Source organism: Phoenix dactylifera, unplaced genomic scaffold, assembly GCF_009389715.1.
Source record: "Phoenix dactylifera cultivar Barhee BC4 unplaced genomic scaffold, palm_55x_up_171113_PBpolish2nd_filt_p 000495F, whole genome shotgun sequence".
Classification (NCBI taxonomy): Eukaryota; Viridiplantae; Streptophyta; class Magnoliopsida; order Arecales; family Arecaceae; genus Phoenix; species Phoenix dactylifera.
This window is the reverse complement of record NW_024067915.1, coordinates 93,558-115,744: the sequence shown is the minus strand read 5'-3', so window position 1 is coordinate 115,744 and position 22,187 is coordinate 93,558. Positions and strand designations below refer to the sequence as shown.

The 22,187-nt window shown below is 38.5% G+C and overlaps 1 protein-coding gene and 1 pseudogene across 1 annotated transcript; one reads left to right on the top strand and one right to left on the bottom strand.

Moving 5' to 3' along the window:
* The first annotated feature begins 8,263 nt into the window (after window positions 1-8,263).
* LOC103696687 (CO(2)-response secreted protease-like) lies at window positions 8,264-13,903 on the top strand. The gene is made up of 11 exons (XM_008778376.4): window positions 8,264-8,481; window positions 9,001-9,095; window positions 9,220-9,317; window positions 9,512-9,664; window positions 10,230-10,341; window positions 10,831-11,383; window positions 11,709-11,809; window positions 11,978-12,220; window positions 12,338-12,452; window positions 12,537-12,750; window positions 13,290-13,903. Exons 1-11 carry the CDS (start codon window positions 8,404-8,406, stop codon window positions 13,838-13,840), a joined length of 2,313 nt encoding a protein of 770 aa, XP_008776598.2. The 5' UTR covers window positions 8,264-8,403; the 3' UTR covers window positions 13,841-13,903.
* Window positions 13,904-14,988: 1,085 nt separating this feature from the next.
* On the bottom strand, window positions 14,989-17,243 carry LOC103696688 (annotated as a pseudogene).
* Window positions 17,244-22,187: the final 4,944 nt, after the last annotated feature.

Sequence of the window (22,187 nt, the reverse complement as noted above, 5' to 3'; positions counted from 1 at the left end):
ATGATCTAAATACGACGCACATCTAGGATGACTCGGAGTCTTGCTCCTGCATCTTAATCACCTTCTTGAATGGTGAAAGATTTTATTAGTGCAAAAAATATTATCCATGATAAATCTTCCTTTAATATAAACTATATGTACCAATTCTATAAGGTCATTCATGAGTGACTGAAGCCGATTTGCAAGAACTTTTGTAATGATCTTGATACGACTATGAATGAGGCTAATAGGTCTATAGTTTGATGGAGCTTTGGCCGCCTCCTTCTTGGGCATGAGAGAGAGAGTAGCATAATTAATTCTTGCAAGATTCAAGTCACCATCATAGAGCTGCTGGAACAATAAGAAGAGATCCCTTTTAACAAGCTCCTAGAAATGTTGATAGAAGCACATTGCAAATCCATCTGGGCCTGGATTTTTATCTCTTTTAAAGTTAAAGACTTCATCCTTAATTTCTTCTAGAGGAAGATGAGTAGATGAAGTCCACTAAAAGTCAATTGGTGGTGATGAGGGTGAATCAAAAATATTCATGAAATACTCTAAGAAAGCTTTTTTAATGTCACTCCTTTCTATAATTTCAGCTCCGTTTTATTCTACACGAGATCGAATCAAACTGAAAATTGGCTGCTTTGTAGAAGAAAGTGGTGTTACTGTCTCTCTCTATTAACCATTTGATTTTAGACCTTTGCTTCCAATAAATTTTTGCTACCTTAAAGATTTGATAAATCTCCTGTTTGCAAGATTTCCTGAGCTCTTTCAATAGGGGAGAGGTGGCCACATTCTTCCTTCTGATCTAAACACCGTATGTAGGTGAATAGCCTTTCTTCATCTCTTCTTGCTGTCAATTTGATTCTTGTCGACTAGCTTTTTAGTGAGTTCCAAGCTCTTGATACAACATCAAAAATGTTAGGATCATAGGCGTTGTCATCTCACTAAAACCTACACAGGTGATAGTGAAGGCTTAACCATAGTCTTTAAACCAACCATCCTAAGAGCGCACGGGTTCGATTCCCAGGATAAGCAATTAAAAAAAAAAGCTCCCTTGCAGGGGGGGGGGGGGGGGATTGTTAGTGGAGGCCGGTGTGGGCCAAGTCAGCAGGGCTTACTTGCTGGAGGAGATTGTTGGCAGAGGCCGGTGTGGGCCAAGTCAGCAAGGCTCGCCCGCGGCGGAGGCCGGTATGGGCCAAATCAGCAACCAAGTCGCAATCGAATGCCGGGGGGGCATTTGGGATGGTCAGTTTAAAGTCCATGGTTAAGCCTTCACTATCACTTGTGGGTTTTAGTGAGATGGCAGCGCCTACAGTCCTAACAAGAAATTTCTTCATGCAACAACCAACTTCCATCAAACCTGAACAGACTTTTGACCTTATGCGATCAGAATTGACTGGTATGAGTATAGGCATAAATCATCCGACTCAGTTGAAGTCAAGAACCTGTCTAGTTTAGCCAAAATTAGGGCTTCTCTGTTGTCCAAGAATACATGCAGAGATCCATGCATTTATTTTACCCCCAGAAAGAGATCCAAGAATACATAGATAAGGTTTGTCTAACTTAGATTCTAGTTGGTCTTTCACCATTCTCCTCTTTATTGGATCTCCAAGTCCTATGATATTCTAGAAAATCAATGACATAAGGGCCATAGAACAAAGACCAACTAGAAGCCAAGCACAGGTAATAAATCCGAGGAGGAAGCACATCCACTGGTAATCAAAGCGTAGCCCAAACATAGAAAATACCACAACATTGAATTGAAACATAACATAACTTAGCAGAGGGAGTAGCAAAAGAGAATTTAGCAAACTGAATGATATGAATGAAGAACATAAGAGCCATAACATCCGCCACAAGGCAAACATAAAGTTAAGAGAAACCACAATGAACCGAGCGTCTGACTGTATTTAAGAAGTTCTTGATTTTCCCCGCTCCTTCTCCAACTTGAGAGTCACAATTGAAAATCATGCTCTTCTTCTTCCTTGTGGACACAAGTTTTGATGCAGTAATTTTGACAGAATAATGTGCTTTGGCTCTGAGCTTTCTCCTACCACCATCCCCATAATTTGATACAGGCTGAGGAGAATGCTGGAGTCCACCCTCTTCTGCCACCTCAGCATCGAACTAAGTACGTCAAAGGGGCGATGGCCAAACCATGAGAGGTGGCAAGGGAACAAACATTGTGGGCAAGTTGTTTGGATGACTCAGTGTGTTATTATCTTGCTCTCCCCATATAATAATCAAAAGTTAACTGAATATATTGTTAATTATTGTTATTGATTTGAGTATTGCTTCAGTACCATGTTGCTTTTTCAACTGTTCGTTATTTTGATTGCAGGGTTTGAGAACTAGCCCAAATTAGGCATATTTTGGACTAAAGTTGGCAGGTCCAACTGACTCTGTCTAAATTTTTTTAAAAATATATATAGATAGATATCAAAATGGGGGAATCACAATCCTCTGCCCTAATTTGTACTGTTGGGATGAGGCCTGGGAGGCGTGACAGGCTTGGACTCCTCGAGGCTGATATAGAGCAAACATCGGCTGTTGGGGCTACTCCCAATCATTGAATAGCCAAGCTAATTCTCGGAACTACCAACCATATCTCCTCTCTTAACCCACTCGATTTAAACCTCTCACTGCCTTCAGATGATCCATCATCGAGCTCTAGAAACCCCTTCTCTCTCCCTTCTTCCTCATCATTGGTGGCCACCGTGCCACCTTAACCAAGTTCCACCACCCAAAACCCCATTTTTCTCTCTCAAAACCCTCCTTTTCTCAATTTTCCCTATTCCAAGATCTATCTTTCTTCTCCCATCAAAATCCACTACCATTGGCCGTGATCCATTACTTCTGCCACTCGCTAGTGAGCTCCCTTCACTCCTCCTCTTCCATTCTTCCGTAAGCCGAGCCCCTATTCACCGATTTTAATCCAACTCTAGACCTTGGTTTCTCTTTAATCGGCCCTATTCTCAGACTGCTGCCGTCATAGGTTGTTGCGCCATGCCACCACCAGACCGCCACCTCTCTTTTCCCTTCCAATCATCTTCACTAGGAGATGATATAAAGAGCTCTATTTTTCCATACATATTTTGCCAAAATAAAAAGTAAAAGGGAAATGAGGAAGACACCCTTGATGTGATCTTACCTTTTTAGATTGGATCCAAAATTTGTTTAGATCAAGTCCTTTCCTTGATGATTGACCTGGACCAACTAGATCGGTCCTTGATAAGACCCAAACTAAGCTTCACTCTCGTCGTTTTAATCTCTCTCTCTCTCTCTTTTGATTGAAGGCTAATGGTGTTGGTTTTTTTATTAGAGCTTTCAACTCTAGAGGACTATCAAGTTTAGGGATCACACCACATATCGAAAGCTATGATTATCTTAGCGAAAGGATTTTTGGATTGGATTATGTGTTAAAACTAGAATTTATATCGCTTAGTTTTGAACCAATAATTGAGAAGAAAATATTTAAAATTTTGAAAATTAGAAATTTTAGAAAATTATGCATATTTATAAATGTTATGCATGCTTGCATAAAAAAGAGTAATTCAAAAATTATGGTTCAAGAATAGATTCTTGTCCTAGCATGATTATGAAAAAAATGATGTATTTGCATAATTGTAGCTTTTGAAAAAGAAATGATTACTCTGATTTTAATTTTGTATAAATTTTTGAAAGGAAATTAATTTTCTATTTCTAGAAATAAGATGTGAAATTTTGGTTGATGCTGCTTATGTTGTTGAAAACAAGTATGTTTATATTATGTTTGAGAATTTGGTTGTAATGGATATTGTGAAAACTCTCTAATTTGACTATGATTTGGGTCTATCTAATAGGACTGATCATTGGCTACATATCAAAAACTAATTTCTTTCGGGCTTAACTAATCGAGGCTGATCGCTGGCAGAGCTAGTCCTTTCAGGCCTAGCCAGTTAGACCTAATCGCTGGTACACACTGATGGTTCATGTATTTTATGCCCAAGACTAGTCACTTTGCCTTGTCACGGGGTGAATCATAGCTGCGTGACTCAGAGTAAATTTTCTTTTAGGTTTAGCTATTGAAGTGGATCACTGGCACACGCTAATGGATCGCATATTATGTATTTAGGGACTAATCTCTTTCAGTCCTCGTCATGAAGTTGATCATGGCTATAGGTACGGAAGGCTAAAAGAGAGTTTATGATTTATTGTTACGTATTATATATTTTTTAAAAAAATTATGTTGATAAATGCATCTTAAAATTCTTAAATTGTTTATATTTGGAAAAATTATATTTCATGCTTGATCCTGCATGAGGTTTTGATAACTTATTGGGCGTGTAAAGCTCATTTTTTCTCTCTCTTTTTTTTCCAGATACTATAGAATAGATAGAGCTCAAGAGGAGCAATGAGGAGCTTAGGATCTAGAAGACATTTGACTAGCTTTACTTGAAAAAAAAATTATTGGATATTTTTATTCATTATTATTAGAGATTGTGGACTATTGCATTATATTAATTATTTGCACCACTATCTAAGTTTCGAATGACGTAAATATGTATGAATGAAAAGGTAGGCCTTGAATGTCCAGTGAGGTTAAACTCTATGGATGTGCAGCCATCTCTCGTATGCCCGACTCAAGCCCCCGGGTCAGGGCGCGATAGGGGGTTGAGATTAAAAATCTCATCAGGTTGGTATCTTGGATGTTAACGAAGATACTGGTTAGGAGTTTTGGTTCTAATATTATGACATGTAAAATCCATACCCTTCACGAATAATTCTTTCACTCGCCATTTTATTTATAAAAGAGAGAGAATGAGCTGGGAGTGGAAATTACTAATTTATAAAACAATGATAATTTGGATAGAGGCTGGGAGTGGAAACTACTAACCAGCGGCTTTAAAATTTTTAACTCTGTTTAGTCGGTCAACATAGCAAATGAAACTTTTTCCCTTGTTGAGTTGGAGGGCTGGGATTTAAACTTGAACATGAATACCATAAAAACAAAACTTCGAAGTGGATCCCAAAACCTCGAAGTGGTTTTTTTTTTTGGGCACTCTTTTATGGGATTTCAATGGCTTGCTAATGCAAGCAATAATAAAATATTTAATTTGATCTTGACATCTTGTGATCAAAGTGAGGGGGCACAAAAGAAAATGCACCGATTGTCATCGAACATCACGGGAACCACAGATCTCAAGGTATTTTGAGTTCTGTGTTTATTCTTTTCTTGGAAACAAAGTTTTCATTGCAACACGTATATATCTATACCACAGCCACCAATATTGATTAGTTTCAGGTCCAATCTGTAAAACTCCTAGCTAAGACAGTAGCAATGATGTTTACGAGCACAGTGAATTGCTTTTCGGGGATGAATTCATCAAGTTATAGCAACTAAAGAATTGGCTTGTGCAGCGCTATATCTGTTTAATCATAGACTAAAACCATTACAGCCTCCAACAGGCTGGAGTTTTAGTTTCTTCTCTACAGCTTTTCATTTCATCTTTTTCTTTTTTTCGCTATAAGCTTCTGTTCAAGTTCTGTCAGCTCCATTGCCATCTCATAGATATTGGAGAGCGTGAGTCCAGGTATAAAACCTAAATTTGATCCATTGCTCTAGACTTTTGGATCCAGTTTTATCTCAAACTAGGTGATATCCAAGTTGGATGCAAGCCTTGAAAAACTATCAATGATTGAAAAATGAACAACTTCAGCCCTCTTACTTTCCATGGAAGAAGGAATTGTTCAACATCCCAAATGCCTGACATTGGCCAATTGACTAACCAGAATGAACAAACTTCTGACCGCCATCCTTTTATTGGAGAAGGGAAAAAGAAACAAGAAAAAGAAATATAATGTCAATCCAGTGCATCAAATTTCATCGAGAAAATAGGAAAAAATGGAACTGATGTCAGACCGCCGCCATTACAAGCATCAATCAAATCAACTTGTTTAGTGTTCATACTTCAACTACTGCTATAACCTGTGCAGTTGCTTTGAATGTCTGCTCGTTAATTTGTCTCTCATTTTTGACTTCCACTTCTCGTAGCTTGATCACAATTATACATGGATAAATGCGCTAACCCACCATTATCTTGTACAAATAATTAGGATTGTATTTCATGTTACTGATCAATGCTTAATTGATACCTTCTTGCCTGTAGAAATTGAAACATATACTTGTTTGATCATGATCACTATTATCTCTGTTTGATCATTTGATCAAATAATTTTAACAATTATTTGATGATGGCTGCACATGGAATTGATCAATTAATCAAGGTCCAAAATCAATTAGTTGAATTTTTAGTTTTTCTTCTTGTTTGTACTTTATACTCAAGCTTGACCTTCGACCACTCTATTATTGAGGTTAGGCTGTTCTTAGAGCTCGGTCAGCTTGTCCCTGGTCAAATGATTCTCTAATTGACTTGTGCTTTTGTTACCACTTGGACATCATCCTGTTTTACTAATTAGAAATTTAAATGGGTATATGCATATCTAGATAAGAAAAGTTTACTGGTCATCATAATGCAACAATTCCTTGCTTCTGGTGATCGATTTCAAAGCTCACATGCAACAACTGGACAGGCCAATTGGCCACTTAAAAGCTCACCATGAGATTATTTTGTCTTCTTGGCCACTACGAAAGGAATAAAACATACCTACTTCCTCATTGTGCCACTAAACCTAGACTTTTTCGAGAAATAACACTAGACTAATCCTTCATTGTCTTCATGGCCTCAACCAGGCCTCTATGATTGATCATTCTCTAATGAATTCTATGTGCTTAAAAGTTTTTAAGCCTGATTAATTCATACCCTAGAAAGATCAACATCCAGCCTCAAAATCACAAAATAATAATCTTTTTTTTTTTCCGAATGCAACATGATTAGTAACAATATGACTGCTCTTCATCTTCATATGGATCAAAAGCTATGCCACACAAGTAACAAAAGAAAAGAAACTTCTAGTTGAGTTTTAAGTCAGCTGTGGACCTTCTCAGCATGACCTAATGATTGCTAGAATTATGAGGATGGGATGATAGGCAGTAGCTTCATGGCATGTGATGGAATACAGGATTTGAGATCCAAGTGGAAAAAGAGATGAAACTCTCAAAGGCACGGAAGGGATGAGAGAATGGAACTTTTCCTCCTTTGATCATGTGTGTATTGATAAGTGTTCTTGACACCTTGTCATCTACTCATCTTCCCTCACTTTGATCACAACCTGGATCCAAGTGAGTCCCTGAGTTTGTCTTTTTCAAAGTGAGTTCTATGCACTGATCCCAGAGGAGAAACCGAAAGGTAAAGGACATGCTACCAAAGAAGAAGCAGAAGCATGAATAATTAAAATAAAGAGATAATTGGGTTGCAACAATGCACATCTGAGAAGCAAGTGCCCTGCTGCCCAAAGGAACTACTTGTAAACCAAGTCTCTGAAGAATATGTCATATAGCAAGCAAGAATGTAAAGTAAAAAGCTGTCATCTCTGTGTTGGTTGCTTGGAGCCCACATGTAATGAACCTTTTACGGTTTTATACAATGATTGATATTAGTTGATTCCAATTGTAATAGGAAGAAAACCATAGTTAATGGAGATCACTAAATAATATTATCACTCTTTTGGTGTACTATATTTGTTTGTCAGCAGTGACGGTAAATACTACTAATATTATCACTTCCAACAGCCTACAATCAATTAAAAATTCACCGATCTTTCCTGGTCTTATCAAGAGGGAGTTGTAGATTACGTGAATCGAGCAGCATGATAAGAAATTCTCAGTCTATAAGCCCCATTGACCATTGACTTTCGTAACCAATGGCTAGGAGTTTTATTAGAGGCATTCAAATTGCTTGACCAATCACCAGATCAAGATATTCTGGTCATAATATTGTTTCCAATAGTAAGATCCTAGTTGACCAGATTCAAGATCGTGCTAATTAAAATAAAAGAGGGCTGTTAAAGATTTTTTGGAGACTTTTAGAGAGCTTAAGACTACAATATAAACTATTTCACTAAATAATGAATTTATCAAAGTGTTAAAAAATGCACCTGAGGTAGTTACTATTACAAAAGAGAAAATTCTGTATTCATCTTTGGGAAGAAAATTAATCAGCAAATCTGGCTGTTCTACAACTATTGTTTGATTCTCTCACATCTTCCCTCTACCTTTTATTGATGCTCATGATAGACCAACTCATATAAAATGTGAGTTTAGAAAAAAGAAATGTAATGAAAAGAAAAAGAGAGGCAAGTACCTGAGCATATTGAGCATAAACTACAAAAAGTTGTTGCTGCTGCACATGAGCCAAATTCCCTAGATACAAAATGTATGCCAAGGAAATTGCCTACAAATGTGTCCAAGATCGCCAGGTCCTTCCATTGGCATGTTAATCTGCAACACCGACTAGAGCTAAGATTTCATTGTCTTCTATGGCAATCTACTGGCAGTTCGTCTTCTTCGTTTTGGCCTCATTTGTTCTCCGTGTTAAATCAAACCCAGCTCCAGAGGTACAAAGAGTTAATTAAACACTTGCTTTGTAATTACTTTTGTTAATTGGCTAATGTAATTTGTTCTGCATGATCTTGAAAGTTGCCACTTGTCTCTCTTGCTGATTTAGTTAGTTGGAGAAACATAATGTGATATGATCGTGTTGCAATTGTGCTTAAAATTTGGTTGCTTCCCCAGAGACAAGACCCTTGTCGATGGCTAAAGTCATAAAATATGGATGGCAGATTCATTCTTTTAGTTATCTGAAATCTTTCAAACATCCCTGCTAATAAATATATATAAGTATTTTCCCCTCTGAGCAGAGGTGATGGATAATCTATGGTGATTTGTTAAGGTTAAAATGCTTTTATCCAGCGGTAAAAAAATGCTTGACATTTGGACTGTTTCACATTGGTAATCTTTTCTGAGGAATGAATTCCGAGTTTTTGTTTGCTTTTGTCAATTCTAGGGCTATTGTAAGTTGGTTCTTAAAGGTTCTAAATATACGCCTTTTTTTTCTTTTTGAATTCATCCATCAGTCTTATGTGGTGTACATGGGGAGCATTTTGAAAGAAACAAATCCAGAAGCCTTACAAGCAGCTCACTTGCAAATGCTATCGTCCATCATTCCAAGGCAGCAAAACCTTTCTTATGAACATTACTATTTATTTCTATTTGCAATGTTCCATAATCATGTTGGACAAGATACCGCTATAAGTAATTGACTTAGGTGTTCTTCATTATATTGTTCAAAACAGTGAGGAGAAAGAAAGAGTATCTCTAATACAAAGTTATCATCATGCACTCAAGGGATTCACAGCCATGCTAACTGAAAAAGAAGCTGCTCTATTATCTGGTTGGTGTTCCCTTCTTTCAACTGAAATAAATGTTTTGAACTCCTAACTTCCCTGCATGCTTTAGATGCACACACTTACCTCTCAATTACAGTGGTTTAAAACTGCCTATATCTTGGGACATATTGACAACTGCAGCATTTCAACATCCTACCTCTCCATTTTCTCTGCATGACCTTTTAGTGCTTGAAAGCAGGTCATGATGGAGTGGTATCAGTGTTTCGTGATCGAATTCTTCAACTCCATACTACCCGTTCTTGGGATTTCTTAGAAAAGGAATCCGGTCTACGATCCGAGCGACTGCGACGGCGAGCTTCAAGTGATATTATAATCGGCATTGTCGACACAGGTATCTCTTTTATTTATCTTTAGCTTTCCTTTTCTTTTCTTTCTTTGTTTCTTTATTTTATGGAAAACAAAAAGTTAATACAGTGGCTAGGGTTGAAAATGTAGACCTCTCCTATGTGGAGAGAGATACCAACCAGCTGAACTAAGGATGGTTGGTCCTTAGCTTCCATTTATAAATCTGAGAGATAAAACATGGTATTATTGTTATTCCTCATCAACAGAATTATTATAATCATCATTGTTATCTTATCCATCATCATCGCCATCATATTTATTTTTGCAAGGATCACATGGTTTTATTTTTTGGCTAATTCACAAAAAAGGGTTCTTGCATGTGGAAATTGCATTAACAAAAGTCCATTGCCAATTAGCTTATGCAAGAACTGAAACAATGTTGATTCATAGTGGACAGTTCGAGATACTAGACGAGCTCGCATTCCTAAGATGTAATTTTGAACATGGATTTATAAGTTTAATTTAACAAACTAGATAATGAAACAACTCCACATTGTGTAGCATATTATCATATTTCTTTTTAATACCTTACTTTATAATTGTCATTTCAGGGATTTGGCCAGAATCACCTAGTTTCAGTGATGCAGGAATGGGGAAAATCCCTTCCAGGTGGAAGGGAATCTGTATGGAAGGATCTGATTTTAAAAAATCCAACTGTAACAGGTAAACTCATGAACTACTTGTTAAGATTCTAGGATATATATTTAGTGAAAGATAATAAAACATAGTCATAGTCAACTGAATTAGGATACGCTTAAAAGTATTATTATATGTCTATGATAAATATTATTTCCTTTGAATTTCCATCTAAAGATAAAAATATTAAAAGGTTTAAAACAACAAAATCAAAATGTAGAAAAAAAAAATAGGAACACAGATATCTTCTCTATACATTCATTTCCACTCAGCTTAGTCCTATTGGATGCCTAGGTGGAACTTTTGAATGTAAAAACTGCAAACAGTGAAAAGAAAACATAACTTAGTGGTCTTAGATTCTATTATAGAGCCAGTTTTGCCCCTTTCATAACAGCCTAAACTTCTGGTGGTCTAGTGGTAAGTTAACAAGATCAAGGTTAAGAAAGGAGCATCTATTAGTAGCTTTTTGTATTATCCTCGTATCCTCACTTTTATTCAACTTCGCCACCATGGCAGGAAGCTAATAGGTGCAAGATTCTATAACAACGCACCCGATTCAGTACGATCTCCATCCAACAGCTCCAACATCCATGGCATAACTTCCTTTGGATCTCCAAGGGATTCTGTAGGCCATGGGACACATACATCATCCACTGCTGCGGGCTCAACAGTAATGAATGCAAGCTACTATGGCCTTGCACAGGGAGTAGCCAAGGGTGGTTCTCCCTCTAGTAGGCTTGCGATGTACAAGGCATGCTCGCTGGGTGGATGTGCCAGCTCTGCTGTGCTAAAAGCCATCGATGATGCCATTTACGATGGAGTCGATATAATCTCAATATCAATAGGAATGAGCTCTGTATTCCAGTCGGACTTCCTGAGTGATCCCATAGCCATTGGTGCCTTCCATGCTAATAAGTGGGGAATTTTGGTTGCTTGTTCGGGTGGGAATGATGGACCAGATCCTTTTACTGTGGTCAATTCAGCTCCATGGATCCTCACTGTCGCAGCTTCTAGCATCGACAGAAGTTTCCAGTCCAACATTGTTCTTGGCAATGGAATTGTTCTGAAGGTAAATTTGTTTTGAAGAAATCCTGCATTTTATTTTCACTGGTCACTTGAGCATTCATATGTTGTTCATGCACCTATAAAACAAAAAAATGAAAGAATCCTATCTGACCTGATCTTGTTATCAGTTCTGAATCACTAACTGTTGAATTTGTCTCAATGTTTATCATTTACTTCGGTCATTTTTCCTACCACACACACACACACACACACACACACATATATATGCTCGCAAATTTGTTAGCAATATATCTAATTAGTCTGCAGTGATAAAAGAAACAGTACATGTATTCTATAGGATCTTACTAATCATGCAACAATCTTCTCAGGGATCTGCCATAAACTTTTCCAACCTCAGTCGGTCTGAATCATTTCCACTCGTCTTCGGTGCTGATGTAGCGGCAGAGTCCACTCCAGTATCAGAAGCAAGGTAATCTCAAGACTGATGTATTTTCGATCGCAGTTTATATCCTTAAATCTGAACTGTGGAACAGTTTTTGTTATGGTGGTGTAATCTTTTCCAGCATATCATGCATTAAAACCTCCAGTGCGATGTATCTAGTGAGTCCATTCTCATCCTCTGCTCTTTGAGTGACAGCAATTGCTATCCCGGATCATTGGACACTGAAAAGGCTGCTGGAAAGATAATCCTATGCGTCGACAGTGATCCGACTGTGACGAGACGAGTCAAGAAGTTGGTGGCTGAAGGGGCTCGAGCTAAGGGTCTGATCCTAATTGATGAAGCTGAGAAAGGGGTGCCATTTGATTCTGGTAGTTACCCTTTCTCAGAAGTTGGGAATGATGCCGGAGCTCAGATACTTAAGTACATAAACTCTACCAAGTAAGCTGAAGGAATGATCAAATAGTTGTTTAACAAAATTTATAAACAAATAGTGGATGCATCAATTAGACCCGATCCCAATGACTCAAAGTGTTCAACGTAATTTGGTGAAAGCAGGAAGCCAGCGGCTGTCATTCTCCCAGCAGAGGATGTTGAGGGGTTTAAACCAGCACCAGTCGTCGCATACTTCTCAGCCAGAGGTCCTGGAGGGCTCACAGAAGCCATTCTCAAGGTCCACACTCTCAACTACCCATCTATCCAAAAGACATGAAAGCATGCACGCATTGTCTAAAATATCCAGAATTCTGCTTGGCAGCCTGATCTGATGGCTCCTGGAGTCGGCATCGTTGCAGCATCAATGCCTACAGTCGACAATGAAGACATTCCTGCAGGAAAGAAGCCATCAAACTTTGGCATCAAGTCGGGAACCTCCATGGCTTGCCCTCATGTTGCAGGCGCTGCTGCTTTCGTAAAGTCAGCCCATCCACGATGGTCTCCTTCCATGATAAGATCAGCACTTATGACAACAGGTAAGACTCTTACGCTAGGAACTTCTAGTATTGCAACGAAATCAATGAATTGCAGCTCACTTGACCATTTTGATGACTGAAATCATTGATCATGGTAGTTGTTTAGTGTTCACTTCCGTCGTCTATCCAATTCAAAAGAAATCAAATGAAAGTTGGTACAATAGTTTTTGTAAAAATTCATATTTATTCAATTCTCTCACTTTTTTTTTCAAATGATGTTTTGCTTGGGCTAATGGCTTTCATAACTATTTCCAAATAAACAAATTATTATCCGCCAATTTAAGAATCTCTGAACGCCATGAACTTTTCATAAATAGCTGTTATCTTATACAAGAAACACTCCAAGTATACTTAATTAATCAAGTAAATTAATTTTTCTTACTACTAATGGCAAATGTGTACATGTATACTTTAGCCATGTCCTAGTATTGCCATATTCTTTCCGAACTCTTGGCACAATTAAGGTACTTTCCTCAATTTTTGAATTTTCCCCTATCTAAAACTTTTACTCAAAAGACGTTTGTTCTCACTCTATGCAGCCACTACAACCAACAATCTTGGAGAGCCTCTGACAGACTACTCAGGAGCCCACGCAAGTTCTCTTGATATGGGGGCAGGAGAAATAAGCCCACTAAGAGCCCTGAGCCCAGGCCTAGTCTTTGAGACCACCACAGAAGACTACTTATATTTCCTCTGTCATTATGGCTATAAAGATCAAGTCATAAGGTCTCTCTCCGGCACCAATTTCAGCTGCCCGGGTAAACCCTCACCAGACCTCATCTCCAACCTCAACTACCCTTCCATATCCATTGCCAGCCTCAACAGCAAACAAGCAGGGAGGACAGTCAGTAGGACTGTAACCAATGTTGGACCAGCAAATTCCACATACTTTGCCACTGTTGATACACCAAGCGGATTCATGGTCAAGGTCTCACCTGAGAAGTTGGTTTTCACAAGGAGATTGATGAAGGCTTCCTATGAGGTCACTTTTCATGTTACGGATGCAACCAAGGGATATGGGTTTGGATCTGTGACATGGTCTGATGGGGCGCACTCAGTTCAAACAGTTTTTGTTGCTCATGTTGTGTGATTTTTGTTTTCCTAGTTCTTTTTTATTTCTATTCAGGCTAATTAAATCAAATGTGTTTGTGTCTATCCTCTCCTTGTTATTTTCCTTTATGACTTCCTTTTACATTTGTTGTTAGTTTAGATAAAATGAATTCGCTGTTTTTCATGCAATACTTATATATCAAATGAATCTATATATTTGCTCCCAGGATCATCAGCTTTGAAGTCAATAGATATCATATTTGAAATATTAGCCCTAGTTTTTATTAGAAAATCTTGGACTCAATCAATCCATAAAATTATGTACAGGTTTGTTGCAGCTAGAATTTGAGCTAAGGTCGGTCATTGCAAGAAGTTGGTTGAGGTCGGCCGATACCGAGGTGGAAAGCAGGTCGGCCTAGAACCAAGGAAAGACTTTAAGATGTTAAAACAATTCTACATGATGCAAGCTCAACCTAAAAAGAAGTCTATTTGCCAGAATGTTTTTGGCGGGGGACCCTCCAAAGCTTAGGTCAGTGAAATTTTAGAACAATAGTCGGAGAAAGAGAGAATAAAAGTAGTAGAGAGTTCAAGTATGCTTACTTGAGAGTCTCCCAGTCACCCCTATATACTGGATGGTGTTAGAGTCTGTTATCTTAATCATTAGAAAATGCAATAACCGCACGATAACAATCGATATCGTGCGTTAACTTAATAGTAATGACTCCTCACGATATGCACGCGACAATAATTGTGCCAATCGTGCATTTACAGTTGAGCTGGCGTAATCGTTACCAAGATCCTAATTGCAGCTTCTTTAGTGATCCTTGGCATTACTCCATGGTTGATTCGACCAGAATAACATCACGGCGAATATCGAGGTTGTTCACCTTAGACAAATTTGAGATTAAAAACTTCAGGACATCCCGAGGTCAAGATGGCCAATATTCTCTCCATCATGGCTAGTTTTTTTTGCTCACATCATTGTCCGTGCATGAGATGTGTGGTCTCTCGACAATCTTGAGGCATAAATCAGATTCCACACTGAGATGTTTTCTAATAACAGCATGATGAGATGATTTTACTAAGATTATTTTGGTGGATGTTTTCTAAACCAATGTTCATGAGACCTTTCTATCTGCTACCAGAAGTTTCTGGAAGAAAGAAATATTAAACTTAAGGAAAAATAAAGAAAAAGAATCATCTTTAATAATAATGATCTGTTGAACGGTATTTTTCAAATATCTGGAACTTTGTCTAATATTTCACTGATTTGGATATATCTCCCTTATCCATTCTTCGACTCAGGTGATTCAAGTTGTTATTAGAAAACTCACTCGATGCAAAGGAAATATTTTATATATAAATAATATCTATATTTATGCTGGTGAAGCTTTTTGTACTGATATGTGCTAGCTTACTATTGCCTAAGATAACAACGAGGGAGGGTGAATTGAGTTCAATAATACTTTAAGTGAAACTAATTTAAACTTAAGTGTGTATAATAGCCTGCTATTTTGTGGGCTAATGGGCCAGCTTGAAGAGGCAGGGCCATTAGCATTGGCTAAGGTCGATCCAACTGCCCATCGTGCCGATCTCCGTTGGGCCTTCGTGGGTGCAGTAGGTCCGTGAGGCGGCCGCGGCCGAAGAAGGAGAAGGGAGCGGAGAAGAGGGAGCGATGGATCCGGATCCGGGGAAGCTGTTCATCGGGGGGATATCGTGGGAGACGATGGAGGAGAAGATGAAGGAGTACTCTCCAAGTACGGGGAGGTGCTACAGACGGTGATCATGAGGAACAAGATGACGGGCCGTCCCTGGGGTTTCGTCTTCGTCGTCTCTGCCGATCCTTCAATCCTCGACCGCGTCCTCCAGGACAGTCTCACCATCGACGGCCGGCGTCATGCAGGAGCCGATGACGACGACCTCGCTGGTGCCGGGCTCCTCCCATGCGTTCCAGAGGTGGAAGTGGAAGAAGTCTGGGACGCCGATCCACTTCATCTCCGACGCGTCGGCGGCGTGCTTGGGGAGAATTTCGAAACGGGAAGTCTTGCTCTGGTCGTAGACGACCGGCGAGCCTCCACGGATCATCTCCTGAAGCTTGAACACCACCTGCTGGTCGGGGATCACGACGAAATTCTCGGTGATGGCGAAGTCATGCATCATGGTCGGCTGGTCGAGGGTGATCGACGTCGGGTGACTGGTCGCCGGCGGGGGAGAAGCGGAAGTACTTGAGGTATGGCTTCTGGATGACGTCATAGCTGAGAGCGAAGAGCTCGCGGGACACGGGGTCGAGCTTGGGGTGGAAGGTCATGGCGGAGCGGACCTGGCCGTCGAAGTCGTAGCGTCCGACGGTCTCGAGGTCTCCGGAGGGGGTGACGCGGACGTGGTAGGGGAGGTCGTCCTTCGACATGGCGAGGAGGCGGTCGTGGAAGTAGATGAGCCCGGCGTCGGCGACGCCGGTGCCGTGGGAGGGGTCGACGCAGGGGCTGCTGGGGCCTGAGGCGAGCTCACTTTTAGGCTGCTTGGAGTAGGTGGAGACTCCACCTACTCCAAGCAGCCCAAAAGTGATTTGATCTTATGGATAAGAATTAAGAGTTCTTATTAGATGAGGACTTTTTAAGACCATCTAATCCTCTTTGAAAGAGTATTTAATGCATCCAAATTAAATCAGCTGCACGCTCCAACTTAAATTGGTTTGGGAAATGCGTGGGCCCAAAAGAAAGGAGGGGCAAGCTAGGCGTGAGCTCCTAATTTTTAGGAGCTCCATGCCTAGGGCGTTCAAATAAAAGGGAATAAGGGGTCGGCCCCCTTCTAATCTTTTTCTTTTAGTGGCGTGCGGCCTATCTCCCCTCTCCTCTTGGCGTGGGCAGCATTCTTCCCTTTCCTCCTTCCACCACAAGCAAGAAAGAATAGAAGAAGGGTGTGGCCTCTTCCTCTAACTCTCTTCTTCCTCTTCCTTTGAGAGCAATCAAAGAGTTGATTATTAAAAAGAGAGTTTCAGCCATCAAAAGCAATCTCTGTAAGAGAGCTAGCACTCCGGAGAGATTCAGATGCTTGGATTGGTTCTTCATCTCGTGTGGATATCTATAGAGGCCAGAAACGTATGCGGCTTCAAGCGAGCCTTTCAATATTACCACGATTATCAAATTGCGGTGAACATCTACCAGCACAAGGTAAAGATCAGATCTTTTCCTCTAAAGTATTTAATCTTAATCTATCTACGAATGGTTTTAAAATACGTTCATACGATGAACGGATGCATCTTCCGCTGTGATTTTAATTTTCTGCAGTATGCATGGTTTTCCAACAAAGAGGAGGCGGCGGGCGATGCCAGAGTGGTCGTGGAGCTCGCCAATGGCCTTGGGAAAGATAGGCCGCCCGATGGTGTGCACCTGCCGGAGGCGTTCCATCTTAGCGAAGCAGCACGCATAGCTGGCGGCTGCCATGGCGGCTCCCCTGTAGCGCCCTTGCCCCGATTACACCAGAAGATGAGGAAGCTGTCAGTAAAGGATGCCTTGCAAGTTTAGAGACTTCGGTATTCTTGGTGGCCTGGAAGTGCTTGGTTTTTATTCTTTTGACGGAGAAAATATATATATATATATATATATATATATACATGTTATTAATTTACACAGTTGGATTTACGTCATGCGATTTATATTGATAAATTTGATTTGAATATGATGATATATTTTATATAATTTTCAGTACGAATATACTAGCATGGTAGTATATATATCAGATAGTGAAAACATGATATGTAACTAAGAAACTTTAAAATTAAGAGAAATACATTATGTAAATGAAAATTGATTAACAATTATAACTTATAAATCAAAAGAATAAGATGCAGTTTGGACTAATCCCATCATGAGATAGCCTCCACGGGCTTACATGTGGGATGGTGTCTATGGGCTTATGCATGGGATAGCCTCTGCAGGCTTATGCATAGGATTTTGTCTGTCTTAGACTGGGTCATGATCTTAGTTAGTCCAAATTCGGAAAAGTATTGATATGAAACCCCGAAATCAAATTAATAAAAAAATGGATGATATGATATAAAAATTATTGTCGAACAATTGGTCAAATCATACATATATCTGTGTACGTGTGTGTATGTTTTTTTGATAAGATGATAATAAGTTTTTATGTGCATGTTAATTGAATGAGCTTTTTTTCAAGTATTGATATGGTATTATTTTACCTGATTCTTACTGGGTTAGAAAAACTCAAATCTTTTTTTGTATTTTTTTTTTAGAGTTGCAGGTTGCGTGGTATTTGGCTATGGATGACATCATCGGTAGAAGGGATAAATATATAGAGCATCTTTGTTTTCGATAGGTTAAATGAATTTTGAAATTTTGTACAAGTTTGCTCTTATTTTGAAATGAGAACAATTTTGTTTATAGATTTTTGATGTTGTGAAAAATTTAGGCCCAGCATATTCTCTAGGGCTCTACTCTAGAAAGTGTGCGGTCATATCACGTGGCCGACCTGGATGGTGAGCTTAAAACATGATAGTATCCACCTTGAAATAAGTAATAAATAAATGCATAAGAAAAGAAAATGCATAAACAACTCATACACAAAAAAAAATTATAGTGGTTCGGAAGCAAACTTAGCTCCTATGTCTACTTTCCAAGGCCTCCTTCTTAAAAATTTTACTATAATCAATGAACAAGATTACAACACAGTTGTTCTCTAGGCTCATGATTAAATTTAGTTAATTTTTCTAACACTCAATCAAAACCAAGCTGTTTTGCTAGTACAACTAGACCAACCCTAAGTTCTAATACTTAAGAACTCCTTGCTGATATTTAAGTTCAACTAAACTTAGTCGATTTTTTAGGGCAACTGATCTCAAACTAGCTATTTCTCGAGTATAACTAAACCTTAAAAAGTAGCTAATTTTTCACAGTATTAGCCACACAAAAACCCCCACACGAGATTCCCAAAGCTCATCCATAAAATAAAGATAGAAAATAGAATATAAAATAACCTCTGAAAAGGTTGGATATATGTCATTATAGATCGAGTTTAACTGCTCTAACAGTTAAGATCTTGGTGGATAGAATTCATCCATTTTCTTTTCTTTTCTTGTTTGCTCTTGATGGGTGGTAGAACTCAATGATTGGAAGTTAAAACTCTCTCTAAATATTTAGAAGCTCTCTTTGAAGTGGGTGGAGGCTTTGAATAGTCATTTCTCAAATTGATACTTAATATGAAGCTCTAAAAGTGGTGGTTGACCTATATTCCTTCTCTTTTACCTTATCGACTCAATCTTCTTAATTCTCTTATTCTCCAATTCAATTTAGAAGCTTTTATAGCTTGAAAAATTGTTGGAGATCTGTTTCTAGCTGTTGGTGTGGCTGAAATAACCGTTAAGAGTGAATATGGTCATTCTATTTTCGCAGAAAAACTAGTCGTTACTGTTATCAAACACGGACATGTCGACTCGACTTCTTCAGGGGTCAACTCGTATTCTTTCCGGGTCAACTCTTTTTTTCAGGTGTCGACTCAAGAAAGCACTTATTTTGCTATGTTCTATCTTTCTCCTGTGGTCACTGTAGGGTCGACTTGAGTTTGTCTGGGGTTGACTTATGAAAGAGTTGGTTTTCAGTGCCTTCTATCTTCTATCTATGGCCATTTTGGGTTTAACTCGACTTGTGCTGAGGTCGACTCGTGCTTGGTAAGAGTTGACTCATAATTCTCTAGGGTTGACTCATCCACTACACAAGCTCCCAAAATATTTCAAATACTTTTTCAACTTGAGATTTATTCTTTTAGGCTTCTCCATACTTCTCTAATCTTTCAATTTTGTTGAGATCCTATAAAACAAATTTAACTAACAACACAAAATTATTAGTATTATACTCAAACATTTTGTACTCATTAAAATTAATAGGCCATGAATGCAATATTGATATGATTGGCCAGTTTATGGAGGTTTACAGAGATAATGTAGTGGTGAAGATCTAGAGTATTACTGATCACCTTGAATGTTTAAGAAAAGCATTCCAATGGATAGGAGTGCATAAACTGCATATGAATCTATAGAAGGACGCTTTTGGAGTGTCAATTTAGGATTTTTAGTTCATTAGAAGGGCATTAAAGTCAACAGAAATAAAGCCCAAGCAATCATCATTATGAAGCCTCCTCAGAACAAACAACGGCTTCAAAAATTTCTCAGGCAGGTAAATTTCCTCAAAAGATTTATTGCTTACTGTGCAGAGAATATTCGATCTTTTTCGCCGTTGTTGAAGCTCAAAGCATAGGATAAGTTTATATGGACCAAAAAGCATCAGCAAACTTTTAAAGAAATAAAGCAAGACTTAGCTAGACTTTCTTGTGTTGGTCCCACCAAGACCTCGTGCACCATTAAAGTTGTATCTGTCCATTGCAGAAGACTCTAACGGTAGTCTCTTAGCACAAAATAGTGAGAGAGGATCTGAATAGGCCATGTACCATTTAAGTTGGCCTCTAATGGAGGCCCAAGGGCATTATACGCCGATTAAAAAGTTGTGTTTGGTCTTGTATTACCCTTGTACTAAATTAAGTTATTATATTTTACCCATTTTTGAGTATGTGTTCTACTCAACTGATATAATTAATGTTGACTAGGCTGATCGTGCATGGTAGGATTGGCAAATGGATGTTTGCATTGTTCGGATATACACTACAATACATGCCTCAGAAATTGGCCAAAGAATAAGTATTAGCCACTAGTTTTACTGATCATCTTTGTATCCGAATTGAAAATGATATCTTTATACAAACAGAGACCGATTATGTGAGTACAAGTGCAAACGAACTAGATAAAAACAATTGGGGATTTCCAAATTATTTTGAAACAATTAAGTGGTGAATACAAGGGCCACACCGAAGCATTAATAAAGTATTACATAAAAGCAATAAAGTTGATACAAGAATTTGCAGAAGTGTCAGCTAAAATTTGTTTCTAGATTAGAAAATCAAGCAGCAAAAGAACTAGCACAAATTGCTTTGGGCTTGAAAATTCCAGGAGGTATATTGGAGAGGACTATTTATCAAAGAAGCAAAATATTTAAGGAAGAAAAATGTTTTCTTCTGTATTGCACCTCAATTTGAGGCTGTTTTCCGAATCGTGCGCCGAAGCTAAGGCGTGGATGATTATCATAGGAGATTCCCAACATATCATAAGATATATGATTACAAGGCTACTATATATACACATCAATTGCAGGATAAGGATAAATACAGAATTGCAAAACAAGCTAACTAACTTTAGCTGTTCAGGATAAGGATGAATGCTAACTAACGGGTGCTAACTAACTTCTTAAATTTGCTCTTCAAGTGAGACTTCAAAGCATCTATTTCAGTGAGATTATTTCGTGCTATGACAATATCATCAACGTAAACTAACATAATAGTTATTGAACCAGCAGACCTTTTAACAAATAAAGAATAATCTGATTTAGATTGGATGTAACCCTATTGTCTAATAATTCAAGCTAGCTTGGAATTCCACTGTCTTGAGGCTTGCTTGAGTCCATACAGTAATTTCTTGAGTTTACACAAGTGGTTCTCCCCCTGAGTTGCAAATCTAGGAGGTAGCTTCCTATAGACTTTCTCTTGCAGCTCTCCATATAAGAAAGTATTATTCATATCCAGTTAAAACAAATGCCACTGGTTGATTGCCGATCAAGCTAATAAACATCGGACAATACTAATTTTGACTACAGGAGAAAAAGTTTCAAAGTAGTCATGCCCTTCTTGTTGGGTGAACCCTTAGCCACTAACCTGGCTTTATACCTTTCCATAGAACCATCTGAGTTATGCTTAACTTTGTAAATCCATTTGCATCTGATTGGTCTTTTTCCTGAAGGTAGATATGTCAAAGTCTAAGTCTTATTTTCTTCTAATGCTGCAAATTTAGCAGCCATTGCATCCTTCCACTGTGGGTGTTTGATGGCTTGTTGAAATGTTTGTGGCTCAAAATCACAGGTGATAGCCAAAATTTTTTTTTGATGTGCATCTGATAAGTGATTGTAAGAAAGAACTAAAGATAAATTACGCTGAGTTTGTGAAATCTCTTTACCTTTGGATGAAGGACAGAAAGGATTAGCTAAAGAATTTACAAGTTTAACTTGATTCTTTTTTGAGTCTAGTAAATCTCCTTAAGAGTGGTTCAGCAGAAGATTCTCTTGGAGGCTCATTATTAGCTTGAGATTGCTAAAAATTATGATTAAAAGATGATGAAGGTTCTGAAACAGGAATATATATTTCTGTGCTCTGTGATCAAACTTCGATCTATTGTGGGGATGTGTAGTTGCAGAACACAAGCACCCAAATGTTCTCAAATGATAATAGGATGGGGTCTTTGAATAGAGAATTTCAAAAGGGCTTTTATT